Genomic DNA, 16998 nt, shown 5'->3' on the forward strand with positions numbered 1-16998 from the left:
TTAACTTTCTGGGCATTTTTTTGTGAGCGTAGGAAGTGCACATCTCCTACCAGAGATGCTAGATCTTAAAAAAACAGTAAATGGGGTCTGTTGAACATGATCAGGAGATCAAGTAAAAAAAAAAACCAGTAAGATGACCAAGAGAACTGACATTCTTCTGCCTCCTGGTGATGTTCAGCTGTGAAGGCTCTGTAGACCTAGCATCATGTTCTCATAGAATCCTGAAGTCCTAGAATGGTTTGGGTTGAAAGGGCCCTATAAAGATCATCCAGTCCAGCTCCCTTCCCATGGGCAGGCGCATCTTTCACTAGATTAGATTGCACAAAGCCCTATCCAATGTAATCTTGAACAGTTACACTGATGGAGCATCGTTCCAACACATGCTTTAGCATTATCTAAACATGCAAAGATTATTTGAGTGTAGAAGCAGTAAGTTAGTCTGGTTGTGCACTGTGTCAGTGAGGCTCGAGAGAGTGCAAGAGCTGGAGAGCTCAATACCAACACGCAAAGCAGCTTGAGTCTGGCAGAGCCTCAGCAAGTGTAGGAACTCATTGGCTATGAGCTGGCTTGGTCATCTCCTTTATTTCTAGACTAGGCTTGCCTTTGGAAGGGAGCAGCCATATCTGTATGATGATATGACTAAGCCAATAAGCCCTGTTGGGTCTAGACTGAGAACTGCAGAGGCCCAGCCCAAGAATCCCTGTACTTTGGATAGTCTTCTGTAAACATAATCGTCCACCTACAGATGACAGAGTGGGAACAACATGTCAGAAGATTGTGTAGATATTTCGTCTTTGAGGAACATACCCTACCCAGAGATTGCTGCTTTTTATGAATTATGAACTTGAAAGATCATAAATTGTTACTAGATATAGATGATGTGCAAAAATGTGACACATTGCTTCTTTATTGTCAATTACCCATACTGACTTGCTAACTGGGATTCAAGATTCCAGGAGACAAATAATGCTTAAGAATCACTGGCCCCTAGTGAAGCTATAAACTTGCAAGTCAGTCCTCTTTAGAGACATGGACTTCCCACTTCACAAATTTGAAAGCACTGACTAAGGCATTTACAGCAACTGCAAGGGTATAATGATTGCACTGTCTGCATATAGAGCAGAAATCACAATTCCTTTGTTCTTGCTTGAATGTCCATAGCACCTTTACAGTGGAGAGGGATCGACTGTTCAGTATAGGTCCCAGTACAGCAAAGAATGCAAGTATAAGCTGAATTGCTTTGCAGAATGCAGAAACACTTATAAAAATGGCTATCTCTAAAATGTGCAAAAGTGCTTTGCTGAGTGAGAATAACTTCCATCAAAAGTGTTTTATTCTTGCTCAGTAACAGTCAATATGCCACTGAAATTTTAAAAGACTGTAATTTACTCTATGTGTGCTATTATAAATAGTTATAATGTCAACAGTTGAGCAAATACTATTCCCCATGTCTTTGTAATTTATTCCTTCATTTTTATCTTATAGCTCATTTCATTTAGACAGGCTAGAGGATGGAATCTATAGCTTTATACTTACTTCTGTGATTAAAATAATGCTTAATTCTACGTTTTAGCACTAAGCAAGCAAGCTTTTTCTATACAAGAGTTTGAACAAGGAAGCGTTCTGTGCTTTTGCTATATGAAGAGCCATGATGTGTATGTCTGATTTTGTATTCCAAAACAAAATGAATTTATTTGAAAGCATGAATCTAGTCCACACATTCTTACATCTCAATATTGAAATGACACTTTCTTCCTGTGTTCTTTGCTTTTAACAGTTCATTTCTTCCATAAATAGTGGCATGCTCTTATGGTTTCAGAATTAGTTGACTGCCCAAGTCTTAAAATAACCCGTGTGTTTCTTTTGTTCTTTCCTTTCTGCATTTCCAGTGTCTATCAAATAGTTGTTGAAGAAGAACGGCCAAGGAGAACCAAAAAAACAACTGAAATCCTGAAGTGCTACCCAGTGCCCATTCATTTCCAGAATGCCTCGCTTTTGAATTCCCAATACTACTTTGCTGCAGAGTTTCCAGCCAACAGTTTACAAGCTGCTCAGCCTTTTACTATTGGTGATAACAAAACCTACAGCGGTTTCTGGAATACTCCTCTTCTTCCTCATAAGAGCTACAGCATCTATTTTCAAGCTGCTAGCAGAGCCAATGGGGTAAGTCTTATGAGAGACTGGCTATATAAAGTATTTGTTTGTAAATAGATGATTGACACCAGCTATCAAGGTGCCCAGTGTAGTAGCTAATGAGAAAATGAAGTAACCATGAAACCTAGCACACTGAGTTTAAAAAAATAGCAGTTTTCCTAACTCAGTATTGCTTAATGATTAAAGGTTACAGGAAAGAGGAAGGGAAAACTACATTTTTTCAATAGTGAGTAGGCAAAGTATTGCATTACCATGCTGTGTTATTATATAACAGCTATCCAGTGAGTGTTTTTTACTAGCTTTTTTTCTTTCCTTGTGTTTTTTCTGTTGTTTTTTTGTTGTTTTTTTTTGTTTTTTTTTTCTTTCTTTCTTGCTTTGAAGAGGAGAGTATTGTGATTTCTTTCATTAACTTTAAGCCAAATTTTATTGTGGATTTTAGCACATCTATCTTGACCTATCCAGTCCTATTAACTTAGTTGGTAAAGTGTTGTACTCCCATTTTCTCATTTGGTTGCCCTGACTGAATTAGAAACTGTTTTTTCCCCCTTTTTCTGCAAACAGTAAAAGAAAAATAAGTAGATGGAACTGAAATGAAAAGCCTGTAAAAAAATCTTCACAGATCATGTTTCAATGGGCTAATTCTTCCTGGAATTGTTTTTCATTTCCTGGACAGACCAACCCAGAACCCTTCAATTCTTGATAAGCTTTGGCTGTCTGCGCTGACAACCTGGAAATGTTTTCTGCCAGAAACTATCATGGTCCCTTTTTCACAGTACACTGACAGTCCAGAAATGTGGAACACCATTGATTATTTTTTCTTTCTGAAGTTGTCTAGTGTGATGCCTGGAACTATCCTATCTATAAGAAAAAGAAAAATCTCCCAAGGTCATTATGTTGCCAAAGTAAAAAAGCTGAATGCTTGCTATGCTCTTGTGAATATCTTTCACATATTTTCTGCTTCTAGAGGAATCTTAAGTGAAATGTTTATGTACTACACTCAAAATGTTTGTCTATATTATGAAAGTGCATTGGAGTTGCTTAATAAGCAGTTAAATGTGTAATTGGGTGTATTAAATGAACACTTTTTTGACATTTTATCACCACTTTTAAGAATACAATCATGAATGGTTTACTTTGCTTATAAACACAAGATGTGACCTTTTTGCTCTTTATTTGGCACAGGAAACCAAAATTGACTGCGTCAGGGTAGCCACAAAAGGTATGTTCATATTATGTCATGTATTCTGTATCTCAGCCTGCTGACCTTTCCCTCACATGATCTTTGCAAACTTCCTGAAGTGTTTATATTGCTAAAAGGCATCATTAAACCTATTACAGATTTTTAAATTATTTGTTTTAGTCTCTGGCTGATATTTAGCAAATTTGTTTGTTTGTTTGTTTGTTTTTTGAATAAATGCATTATTCTTTTTTAGTTGCCTACTTGAAAACAGGAATTTTTAAATATATTCTGTGGGTTTTTATATGATCTCATAATAAATATGTTTTACTTTTCTATCTAGAATTGTAAAATTTCCAATTGCAGTGTGCATAGTAGCTGCTTATATATTTGTAGTGAAAAACTACCTCTGACTTGTAAGCAATTATCTTATTTTAATTGCTTTATAAAAGAAAAGTGGAGAAATCATGTTCCTCATTTTCAGCTATGTTTATTGGACTGTCAGCAGATGATCCTACCAATTGTGAGACAAGTTTGTATAATTGAGACAGTGCTAGCTATAGGTTTGATCCCCAAACAGGAAAAGATAAACCTGCTGATGATATATTTAATTTTGGAGGCTAGGATCTGTCTGTGATTATCTTCGTAGTTTCACCTTTTTTAGTACATCTAGATGGTGTCAACTTTAAAGCTTGAAAAAGAAGTGAAGGCATAGTATGATTATTTGAAGGCTATAATAGAGGAAAAAGAAAGAAAGTACTGCTCCGAGTAGGAACAGGTAATGCGCCCTTGCGGACTGGGCTTCTGGTAAGAATATGAAACAAAAACTACTTTATCCATGTGCCACTGTTCCTTGCGAGAGGTCATGCGTGTCTCATAGTGACTATCCCTAAAGCAATTGATTCCACCATGATATACTTTATAAGTAGACTTCACAATTCCACCACTAAGTCTAAATAGAGTGGATGAGAATCTCATTACTTAAAAGTAACAGACATGTTGGCATACAGTTGCCTCTACTGAAAGGCAAGTTCCTACCTAATCTAACAGATACAGTTTATGTGGCTTCTTGAACTATTTCCTGGTTTGTTTTCTTTTTCCAAACCAGAGGCAGTAGTTTTGATTCTAATTTACTGGCTGCTTATTAAACCACAGAAAACTTTCAAATATCTAATCTAAAACCCAATAGAATATGCACGAGAGATCAATTCCACATTCAAGTGGGAATGCTGTGTTGTTTTCCAGTAGCTTTGGTAATACCAGGAGTGGACTGTGTTACCTCAGAAATCATAGTAGGTGATCACTAATCACTAATGGATGTTCAACTATTCCAGTTACGTTACTGACTGAAAACTCTTACTCTGTCAGAATCAAGGGTGACTTTATGAATTGGAATATCTCCCATAGCAACAAGCCACTTCGAGCTAACCCATTTGGCAATGGAGGCGTGAGAAATGCAGCTTTTATTTTAAACAAATCTCTATACGTTTCTGTTTTGAAACTATGTTTCTCTATTCTTTTAATACCTGCGTAAAGCCTGTAAAATAATGTGAGGGCTGGTTGTGAGGACTTTAAAACCAGAGATGTCCTCAATGAATTTATAGTTCTGGTGCAAAAATGTCTTGGGGGGTCTCTGTAAAGCACTGATTTCCATGCTTATAAACTGAATGTCTGTATTAAATTCTTAAACTATATTAATTTTATAAATAAAATAGAGACCGTGACATGTTTGAATACGGTATTAATCTTATCTGTCTGTATAGATTTTTTTCCCTTTAGATCTAACTGAGATATGGACTAGAAAAGAATAGGCAAAGTGCTTAATGTTAGTAGGTCAGAAGATACCACATCCGTAGTGGGGCAAGACAGAGAATTGTCCTCTCCCGCTCAGCTCCACTTCTGTCCACATGCCACTCCAAACAGCTTAGTTCAGCGGTCACATTGCCTGTACCCCAGAAAACAAAGGCTACTCTGATTGCTGTGCTTGATCTGTTATAGGAATGCACTGTTTTCCACACAGTTTTCTGACTATGGTATAGCTACTAGACAATAAGCTGCTTAAGCTCTATCGTGCTCATTGTGTCCATCTACTTATTACAAGGCTTCTTACAAATGAGGTTGTAAATGTTCTCCAGTACAGTACCTGTTTTTTGTATAGTAATATAATTTCTGAAATGTTTGCATTCTGGGCTTCTGTTATCCTTAAAACTTCATGTTTCATGGGTTTTAAAGCTAAAAGAAAGTGCTATAGGCTATTCATCTATAAAACAGGTGCGATCTTCTTTTAACTTAAGGTCTCATCCTGAAAATATGTACAGCTTTGTGTAGGCCATTGGAGTTAGTAGACCTATTGTAGAATTTAATACATCTGTGGGAAACCCTATGCTTTTAGGCCATAATCAAGTCAGTTGTGTACCTGTTTTTAAGCACAAAGAATAATCTTACTCACTACATTGCAGCTGTTCTGTCTTAAAGTAGACATGTAAGTATTTTACTGGGTAAAGGCCTGTGCCATAAAGTATACCCTGTAAAACAAACATGACAGTGCAGCCAGCTGTCCACTTGTTTCTTGATTCCCTGACTGCAGGTCCCTTCTGCAATTACATTCCCGTGGAATTTGAGGATTATGTTAAGTGCACTGGCAGCCCCTCCTGGATCCAGGTTACCCAAGGCAACCTCCAAGCTGCTCCACTGAGCCAGCTGAGCTTGGCTAAGGCACCTCACTGTCTGTATTAAACGACATGTGTTTAGCCTATTTGAAGCCTGCCCTGAGGACCGATATGGGAGTTCAGAACCTGATATGAGTGTAGCTCTATCATTTGCTGGATGTATTTTCTTTAATTATCCTAACTCAAGGTAATCTAAAAGGTTTTGGTGCCTTTGAGACCTTAAGATCATTGAGAGTCCATTTAATCACTGAGTTTTGCAGTGTTCATTCCGTGGCCCACTGCATGCTTTTGTACTTTTTGTTAAAATAAATGAGTAAGTTTAATACAAAGAGCTTTCTTGCCCAAGATCCAGCAGAAACCTTGAGTAGGTACTTCACGCTAGTTGATGACAACAGGAATAGCACGTGTGCTTACTGTCGAGCAGGTTCTCAGCTAGCACATACTAAACTCTTGCTGGCTCAGAGCCAAAGTGCACTGGATAGGCTGTTATTGTATTGACAGGCTTCTTGTTAGAAAAACACAGCCTAACTCTAGTGGGTCAAATGCACGTGTAGTGTCTGTTACTTTCTCATTCCATCAAATGTATTTTAAACAACCTCAATTTGTAACATTTTTAAAACTGCTCTTTTTTTATGACCATTGCATTTTTACAAATGAAACCTCCATTAAGTGTGTTCTTTTAGAGATCATATAAAAATCCTGATTGCAGTGACTGTCAGTGTGATTTAGAATCAGAATATTGGGTTTTGTAAAGCTGAAAGTGCATCTCCTGCCTCTACTGAAGTCAGAGGGTATCTTTGCCACTAACTTTGCTAGGAAAAGGATCAGACAGCATATTCTTGTGATGCAGAGTCTTCTGATCTTAGTTTTCTGTAGAGGAGGGCTTGTAGGACCTCTGTGACTATTTGGTGTATATACAAATGCGGAGACTGCAGGGTTTCCACTCCCATTATTTTTTACAAGATAATTAAACAAACAAACAAACAAAAATTAGAAAGAGATTTTTGTGCCACTGATAATAAAGGTTACGTATTTTGCTTGAAATATGGCTTTCATATATCTACTCTTTCTTCAAACTAAGTGACTGTAAAATCTCAGCAGACAAAGTTGAAAACATTCCAAAACTCCTCCAAGTTTATTGTTATCAACTTCGTGGTGGTTTGTGATTTATATTAAGACTATATTTCCTGATACGACTCACAACACTGTCTGGATAGAAATATCTTGGTTATCTCCTAGGATTCCAGTTCTCAAGAGGGAGACATTATTGTTCTAATTTTGCAATATTGGAAGGCTTTCATTAATTATGAGAGAGAAAAGGATATTATAATATTTTAAATCCAGTAGCAACAGTACTCTAGTAGCTACTATCAACACTGCATTTCAGTGTTGCAGAGGGATATTTCAAAATATTATGCAGCAGCGGTTTTGAGTTTAATTGTCTGCAGATGGTAGATGATCTATTTTCCTCACTCGTTGCCACATTCTAATAGCACCCAGGCTGTTCTATGTAAATGAGTGATCTTTCATATAATTTTGTCCTTAATTTTCCAATATTTTTTCTTTGCATCATTCTCCAGCTGCATCATATTGGATATGACCTTTTAATTTTTTTTTTATATTCCTTAATATATATGTATCATAGTGTGCTTAACCATTCAGGGGCAATCATAGAACTGCTGGCAAATGAAGAAATATGAGATTTTATTAATGTAAGCCATGGCAATAGTTATCTGTACCAGTCAGTGATTGTTACAGCTCCAACAGGAAAGCCTGAGTACTTCAGGCACACAAACAATTCCATTTTTTTTTGCTTTTTTCTTGTCTTAGAGGCAAAATATGAACTTGAAACTTGAACCTCCAACAGTTACATACATGCCTATCCAAAAGCGTGCCAACTCTCTCTCAGTGGTCATTCTCTGTATGCTGAAAGTTAAGTATATGTGGTGTGTGCATTTTCATAATAAAGACCTAAGTAGCTGCAAAGAAAATGAATCTTAGCAAGCTCAAAAATATTTTACATGAAAATTATCTTAAAAAAGAATTATAGGAAAAATGTATTATTGTGAAATAGGAAAACAGAAAGTCAAAGTAGTTCAAATTACCTTGAGAAGTTAATACTAGAGTAATCTGAATAAGCTGTTAACTTTCACTTAGAAAGCCCAGTGCTGTGACTAACAGAACTGAAGAGTCTCCAGCTGCGTCAAATACATTATGTGGAAATACTGTGCTTTAAGTCCTCTTCGTCAATGAAAGTCACATACAAAAGCTTATTAATTTGCGGAATAACCAAACTAACAACTGAACATGAAAAGGAACTTGTGGGAGATTTTTGGATTTTATTTGTAAGAAGTTCCAACAATAAACTATTGATCAAGATTCTTCTTGCTGGCCTAGCTTCAGTCTGGCTTTTTTTTCCCTCATGCATGCTGACCTGGGAATCTTCCTTTGCCTTAGCTGCGATAATCGTGACTCAGCTTACAACACCATACATTCGCATCGCCCCTGCTGCAGGCGACGACCAACTAACAGGTCAGATGTTCAAGTATAGACAAGTCATCATGCCCATTTTGTCTCACTTTCTTTGGCTCCTTTTCCTCGATGGTTTCCTCATTCTCTGCTCATAAATAGTTTTCTATGTTAAAAGTTTCTTTTTGCCTATGAATTTTTCTTCAGCTCCATTAAATTAAATCGTGTGCTTGGCACCAAAACTTACACATACATCCCTGTACATACAAATTCCACTGCATGTGCTCATTGTATGTGTGATCTGTGGAATGTTCATTCAAGCCTCATGTTGTAAAGAGATCTAGTCTTACTCCATCAGCAAATTAAGTAACAGTTTGAATATAGATATGTATCTGTGTATCTGTTTATTTTTTTCTGTGTTATTAGATCAAGACACTAGAATTTCTAAATAATTTAGGCTCAAGAGCTGCATGTGTAACTTAGGACAAAGATCTTGTATTAATGGATAAGTTTTTTACTGCAGAATGTTGGGATGATCATATTTTCTGGCAACATTTTAATATGCAGGAAGTTACAACAAAGAGATAAAATGGATTCCTATTTAACTATGCCGTACGTGAGTTCTAAGACTAAAACAAAAAAACCTAGCATGTGACATATGAAAATGAATGAGACTATAGGGGTTTTTAATCTAATTGTCGAAGTAAACTCAGGACAGAAGTGAGACTAGTGAGAAGTTACTAGCCTGTGTGTGGTTCATAGGTTGGTTCAGAATGTACCAGGAAATCATTATGAACTTGAGTAAATTGTAATTCTTCATTTTGTAAGAAAATGAATACATGCGTAAAGCTTTTAAGGGATCTGGAAACCTTTTTATTTTCAAATAGAAGAAACGAGCATTAAAAACACTAGAATCTAAGGTGAGTTTTCTGTAATATGTAACAGGGGAAGTTAGACTTAGAACACTGGCATTTAGCATGTGATAAAATCATTGCCTTTTTCAAGAATACTGGCATAGTTACTTGGGAAGCACATAAATGTTGCTGCCAGGGATAAGGGGTATAAGGGACGAGGACAAATTCAAATGCTTAGCATCTGGATACTGCTCTAGTCAATAAGAGACCATTAAATGATTCTGCTGAAGATAAGAGGATTAGTGGCATGTCTGCTATAGCTTTTAATTCTAGGTTATGTGTTATAATAACAAAGCTGAATAATTCATAATGCCCCAGTTGTCACGTCAATCAAGATAAAATTGTATGTATATTTGTATTATGTAATAACATATGAACTAACCAGAATAACGTATTTAGATGATGCCAGGAAGATCTAGCTTGTCCTTCTTAGTACTGCTTCTCAGAAGCTCTGCCCACATGCATTTTTTGTGGCTTAATTATTTTTTTACTTGAGAATACAAATAAATCTTTGAAGAGACAAAGAGGATTTCTTCCATATTCTTGAATTTCAGTAAATGTTGATTTCTTCATCACAGGAATCAAAAAAGCTCACTGAAAAGGAAATGTTTTTCTTCTCTTTTTTTTTTTTGTTTTTTATTTGTTTTAGTGCAAAACCGGGTAGCTGCAGGAAGCACTAGAGATACGCCTGTTCCACAAAAAGGACATGATTGTAGTAGTTTCAGTGAAAGCACAGAGATAAAGGTAGCAAAGGACATCCAGCAAAGTATTTATTTGGTACTTTGTCGCTGGTGGCTCATAGCATTGGCACTGTGAGGTTGTCAGAAACTAATTTTTATAGTGAAAAAGAAAGTGTCAAACATTTATGGCTATCTGTGAAACTTATTTAAAAGCCTCTTGAATTTTCTCATCATTTCTGCAACCCTTTCTCATGCTTGAAAAACTGTGATTAAAAATAAAGAAGCATCTTCCTCCTTCTCAGTTGTCACAACTGCAGTAGAGAGTGGGGAAAAAACCTCATCCAGGCCACATGGCCCATGACAGCAATAGTAATTCATGTTTTCCTATGAAGATGTACCATGTAGGGGTCTTTTGGGCAGACTTTTCAGCTTCAGAGCAGTACAGCAATAATTGTATCTACAGTATCCATGAAGAACCCAAAGATTGTCTTAAAGATTTACAGGAGCTGGACTGGTCATGAGGAAGCAGAGAACGATGAACATTCTTCTCACACTCTTCCCCTAGACATTCCCAGACTGTGGAAAAGATCTACATGTGAAAGGAATTCTCTACATGGAAATCATAGGGCTATGCAGCTGTAACTTTTAAATAATGGTACAAAGCATTTTCTGTTCAATGCATCTTCCTCACAACTTTGCTCAGTACCAAAGTAATTACATTTGAGATCAAGAAATTACTTTTGTCTCTTAGTATTTGAGAAACATAACTGGCAGTGGGAAGGTCAGGATTGGAGTTTTCTTTTTTTCAGATGGGAAGTTGATGCTTCTTGCATAATGAAAATTTAAAATCTTGGCTGCATTCCTAAATATTGTTACCAATTTTGAAAGGTCTTCCTCTTCAGAAAGATCATGATAATACAGCTCAGTTTTCAAGCCAACTCTACTTGCACTCATTTCCTCCACCTTTGTCATCAACTCATCCTGACCCTGACTGGTGTAGTTTATAAACAATGCATTATTAGTTCCTCTTTGTCCTTCCTTTCTCCTTCCTTTTCATATGAAAATAAGATGACTTGCATCTGTAGGATTACCTGCTATTCACCCTAAATATCTTGACAGCCACTCCTTGCTTCAGTTCTCCTTTGCAGCCTGTCATTGCAATGGCACTGAAATACCTATGTGTAGTTGTCCTTAAGTTATAGTGTAATACAACATGCTATAAAGGCAGCTGTGTGATTTTGATTCTTATAAGCTGAAATACTCAAATTGCCAGTATTAGTGCATACATTATTATCACTGATTCAGTATAGAAAATAGGGAGTTGATATTTGGGGGATGGTGTTTTGCTTTCAGTGTTAACCTCATAAAAAGTAGCTAACTTGAGATCCACTTAATTGACCCTATCCTACGGCAGATACAAAGAATGTCAAATCACCTAACCTCTGTCAGCTAGGAGAAAAAACTACATGTACATGAAGGATATTAGTCCTCATGATACTGTCTCCTTGTTTTCATAAACAAATACACTGAAAAAAACGCACTGAAATCACGTAGAAGGTTAATAAAAAACTTAACACATACATAACTGACTGATCTTGTCTTTAAAGCTGAGTAACAAATCCATGTTTTTGAGAAAGCCTGAAAGTATTTGCAGTTTACTTCACTATTTTGTGTGAGACATTTGATGCAATAGGTTTAATTTGGCCATATTTGGTATTCACTTGGTCCTCATCTATTTTCTTCTGTCTGCATTCTGATACAATAGCATGCTTGCAATTATGATTAAGGTGTTCATGCTTTCGGGCATTTTCCTAATTGTTGAAACATGTCTGAGCTACTTATGTTTAAATTAAAATATTTCCATTTGTGGTTTAGTGAAACAGCCACTACTTTACTGGATAATATTGAGACTGATTTTCATAGAATGCCCTTTTTTTATTCCTCATTATTAATTGCACATGCAGGTGGAAGGAAGAGTTCTGTACTGTACCCTCTCATAGATTAAATTCTGTGTACAAATCAGATACAACAAGATACGTCAGAAGTCTTGTAACATAGTTCTTAAGAATTGGGAAGAATTTTTTAAAAATTATAGTGGCAATCTTAAAGCTTAAGTGGTTTTTACCCTGCATACCTTGAGGTCTAGATGAGCCATGTATTTTATAACCATGTTAAAAGCAGTCATAAAATAATCTCAATTGGTTTCTCCTCCCTTGTGAAGTTAGCAGCATATTAAAATGTAGAGATTTCTTCAGATGAGTGTTCAATATATAGGATGATTTCTTGCTATAGTCTGGGTCATATTCTATTCTGAGCTGTTCCACTGTAAAGGTGAAAAAAATCAACTGAAATCATTGATTGATTAAATCACAACTTTATTGTTTGGGGTTTTTTTTTATGTCAAGGGATTTACTCCTGGTTTACACTGCATAACTGAAAACACAGTTTGTTTATTAACACAAAACCCAACAGCATGAATTTGAGAAGGACTGTGTTCCTATTTATCTAGTTGGTTGAAATGAACTGGGGTAACTTCTTTGTCAGTGTTTGTAGTCTCTCCTTTACAATGTAATGCATTTGAAGTATAAGCATCATGGGCTGGACAGACGTTCACAAGCTTTTTTTCTCTATCTTGAACCGTGTGGCATTGATTTAGATGTGTTGCAATATCTTGAAGCTTGAAGTGCTACTTTGGTTAATCAAGAGCCCGTGTTTTCCTAGTTGAGATTACAGTGCTGTCTGTAATAGCAAAGCTGTGTGCAGATGTGCCTTGTCTGCAGGCTGAGTGCACCAGTTTAGGAGTTTATTCTTCTCTTGATACTTGTGAAGAACATTTACATCAGTGAGAGTTCTGTATTCCCACATATTCAGGGGAGAGCAAGCACCTATGTGGTGTCATGTCAAAGCCATATTATGATGCCATTGCAAGGCTAAGTGACAAGAAAAGCAGAGTTAGAAAAGATCTTACTTTCCAAAGTGAAATTTTAGTCCTATTTTTACATGATGGCCTCAGCATTTGTTGTATTGGTTGTTCAAGGATTCTGGTCCTCTTGCTCAGCTGGACAGAATGCAAAGAGGATATCTTCCTACTTTCTGCAGCACCGGCTGAATGCATTTCAATGGGCTGGAGTGTCACTTGTGATTTATTGCCCATTTTTGTTCTTTTATGTGTTAGATCTGTCATTTTTGCAGTGACAGTTTCATCTATAGAACAGTATAGTTACAAGAAAATGTTAAAGGATACAGGAGTGCCATGGGAGCTACTGTTTCCTTTTCTCCTTTTCCCCCCCTCATACATTACAGAGTCAAATGTCAGTTTATCTTGGATTTTAAACATAAGTACATTCTCCACAGAACAGCTGAAGAGCTGAATTTAAACAATTAGACGAAGAGGGCCTAAAAATAATGCTTATAACAATTCTTCAATGCTGAAATAACCAATAATGTAAATACAAGTCCTTTCCAGCTGTAGACAATAAAGAATCTGAGTTAATTAGAAGTCAGGTACCACTGTGATTCTTTTAGCGATATTAAGTACTCCAGTTTATGTTTAACATAATAATAATTCCTAAAATATTTTCTGACAATAAATTATACTCCTTAGTTTTGAATATGTTCAAGACATTACAGAAAACCGGACACTCTGAGTAGGGGTTCAGGGCCTCCTCCCATTCAGTTCCTTTTACTCTGAACAGGTTGGATTGAGGACAGTGAGATTTCTGCAACTCTCCTGTATTAACAGGAGCATAAGGAGGATAAAATGCAGAGCATCATACGAGCAGTTCTGCTCCAGCCATAGTTGCTTATATTTGGCCAATGAGGTGTGGGTTCATCTGCTACCCTAGCACTGTATCGCCACAGCCAGTGGTGTTGCATATCTGGAACAGGAACAGATGGAGAAGATCTCATGACCTAGAAGAAAGTAGTAATCATTTCCTACCCTTTAGGAAGGACAAGTAGCCTAATTAGGTATGTTTTGCACTGTAGAAACTGTTTGTCTTGTATTCAGAGGAGTTAAAATGTTGGGTGCCATGGAGTTAAAAGTCTATCATTGCAGGAGCTGTTACATCCCTCAACTACACAACTAATTTAGAAATTTCAGTGTTGCAATCCATAGCTGACAGAAGAATATGATTCCAAGTATCTCTTTCATGAAAAGAGTGAAATAAAATTTAACTTGAGCAACTAAAGATGAGTCTTTTCGGTTCATCCTAGCTTGAAAAATAATCTCTTTGTTCAGTCATGTGTAGTCTTAATGTGACGATATCTGTGAAGTGAGGATGTTTGAGGTTGGCATTGAGGGGAGGATCCTTGTCTTGGTCCCATTACGGAGAATTAAAACATAAAACCCAGTCATGAAAATAACAATATGACAATACCAACATGAATGAACTGACAATGATAAAGTTTTAAGAAACTTGAGGACTCTCTGCCATCTGTGTAGTACCAGTCAGTATCACATCTGATCTACAGAGAGGCATAAAATATAAAACGAGGCAAAAATATCAGTAGGCATTTTTGAGCATGATTGTATGTCATATAGTGTTTTATTTCATTTATGTATAAAAGTATGTGCCTTAGAGTTTTACATTTAATGCAGAACATGTTTTGTATGTATCACAATGAAAAATTAAGGAGAGACAAGGGAAGAGAGAGAAACTCAGAGATATAATTAGTAACTAAAAACCCCGTGAATTTCGATGTTTCCCATCTGTAGTTATTGACTGTATTCATAAAATGCTAAGCAATTAGAATTTTAATTTGAAAGAGAATGTGGAACCAGTTGTGTGTAAAATAACCTGTAGTTCTTTGAAACTGCGAATCTGATGTTTGTATCACTGGAGAGTCTAACGAATGTGTAATACAATATTACATGGATTACCTCTGTGTTAATATATAGGTGAATGTTGAAATGTGTTATGGTTAAATAGAGTAGTACAGCAAAGAGGAGAATAATACTGACAACTTTAATGAAAAGACACAGAACATACTACCTTGGGCTAAATAATGTTTCAGCAATTCACTCAGTTTAGATTTCTTGAAATAACTGAAATTTTAATAAATGTCTAAGCTGCATTTGTCTGCTTGGAGTAATAACTCAACGTTCTGCAAGCCATGACTGTAGTTATTAATAGGATTTTAACACCTGCTTCTCCAGACATTATATTGAAAATGTTCTTTTCTGCAGTAATGGTAGTTTGACTGCAAGAACCAATGATTTTAGAGCTCTTGAAAAAGCATTCTAGTATATGTGTGCCTTTTCAAGTCTTTATTTTCCAAAAATTTGAACTTTAATTTCCTTCTGTTCCTCTAATTTTATGTTATTGCTGACTACTAAGAAGTTTATGTCTAAATAGAAAACTCCCATGGCTGAGTCATAGTTTTGCATAGAAGTTAGTGGAAGTTTCTGTCTTGCATGATTTCAAGGTGACAAGAGGGGAAATGCAGTAGTTTCAGGTTCTGCTTCATCTTTTGAGTTCACACTGGAAACAGAAAGAGAAACAGAAGAAAAGTGAAAAATTGTACTTGTTAGAAGCAAACAAAGTATTGACGAAACCTTTTTGAAGTAAAATGCTTGTATTTTGCACTTTTCAATATGCTATCATTGAATTAGTTTCTGGTTATCACTAAATGGGTGAATAATTAAAAGCGATATGAAAATAACGGACAAGAAAAATGAGTATTTCAGGCATTCTTAATCACATAGGACAGAGGTATTTTTTCTGTAACATTTTCTTACCTTTCTGCATGAATCATTTTATGTGTAATTCCATTTATCCTTGAGTAAAACAAGCTATGTTGTGCTTTCCTCCAAGAAAATAGGTAGATAGTGAGTGATGATAAGTAAATTCTGAGAGTGGGACTAGTTTTGAAGGATTTCTGAAGAACCCTCATAAGGGATATAATGAGGAGGAACTCTGGAGAGGCGGGTAGTGAAATTTATCAGGAATGTCAGCCTCCTCTATGAGCCAATGGCAGCATAAGCTGAAATTCCTGTACTACATTGCCCTTCTGCACCACTCCATTACGTCACCACCCCCATACTCCCTCTTTCCCAACGGCAAAGTAACAAGGTCTTCAGTGATGTGCCATTTGTAACTGTTTATTAGTGTTCCTTTAGTTAAGTCTTCAGTGGCAGAACCATCAGAAGACAGCACCTCACTCCTCTACTTCCTATCCATAGCTTCAGATTGCTCAGTTCCTGTCTTGGATGTGATCTCTTGCATTCGTGAATGGAAAATAAAACTGCTGTTTTCCATGCCAAGAACATCTAGTTCTATAGCTGAGTTTCACCTGCAGTAGATCAAGTCCAGAAACATTACTCTTATCTGACTCCACATCTTCCCTGCCTGGTGGAGGCCAACTGAGTACTAACAAACCCACATTTTACCTCCGCTAAGAAGGGCTGAGTCCTCTTCACACTTCAAACCTACACCTTTCCTATTTGTAGAAGATAGCTGAAGTAAACTTATAGAGGTGTCTGGTAGCTCTTGATACTTTTAAGTAGAGTTTCAGGGTAGATCTGGTGTTGAAAGCAAGGAAGTCAAAGAGATCTCCTTCAGCAACAGGTGAAATTCAAATGTCTTTTGTGAGGGTGATGATAAATTATCTGCTACTTCTATGGAAGTGGCTAGAAAGTAATGTTAACTTGCTTTGAAAATGCATTATGTATGGACAGAATCAGTCTGGACTGTTTTCGTTTCCTCAGAGCTAATTTCAGAGAATCACTTTTCTGCCCTGAGTACTGTTGGCTTGAGGTTATGTAGAGAAACATAAAATCAAATGTTTTAGGACTAAAAGCTCCCCTTGTTGTACATTACACCTCTAGAACTTTGTTTACAGAAGTCAGATTTATAAGATCCTGTTGCATCTTAGTAAGACATCTTTCAGCTGGTAACAAGCCCTACATTTCAGAGCACTGAGACACCTGCAGT

At 36.5% G+C, this 16998-nt stretch overlaps 1 protein-coding gene across 13 annotated transcripts in view; it reads left to right on the top strand.

The window, feature by feature from the left end:
• The window catches only part of PTPRM (protein tyrosine phosphatase receptor type M), a 480321-nt gene that overhangs the window by 295104 nt on the left and 168219 nt on the right, over nucleotides 1–16998 (top strand). For 9 of the 13 annotated variants that reach the window (XM_054057714.1, XM_054057715.1, XM_054057717.1 and 6 more), the window contains exons 12-14: nucleotides 1890–2163; nucleotides 3337–3373; nucleotides 8458–8532. In XM_054057714.1, coding sequence (XP_053913689.1) covers nucleotides 1890–2163; nucleotides 3337–3373; nucleotides 8458–8532 — 386 coding nt within the window. The remainder of the gene's footprint in view (nucleotides 1–1889; nucleotides 2164–3336; nucleotides 3374–8457; nucleotides 8533–16998) is intronic. The other 4 variants (XM_054057721.1, XM_054057724.1, XM_054057726.1 and 1 more) reach the window with 1 other exon arrangement.

This window comes from Cuculus canorus, chromosome 2, assembly GCF_017976375.1.
Source record: "Cuculus canorus isolate bCucCan1 chromosome 2, bCucCan1.pri, whole genome shotgun sequence".
Classification (NCBI taxonomy): domain Eukaryota; kingdom Metazoa; phylum Chordata; class Aves; order Cuculiformes; family Cuculidae; genus Cuculus; species Cuculus canorus.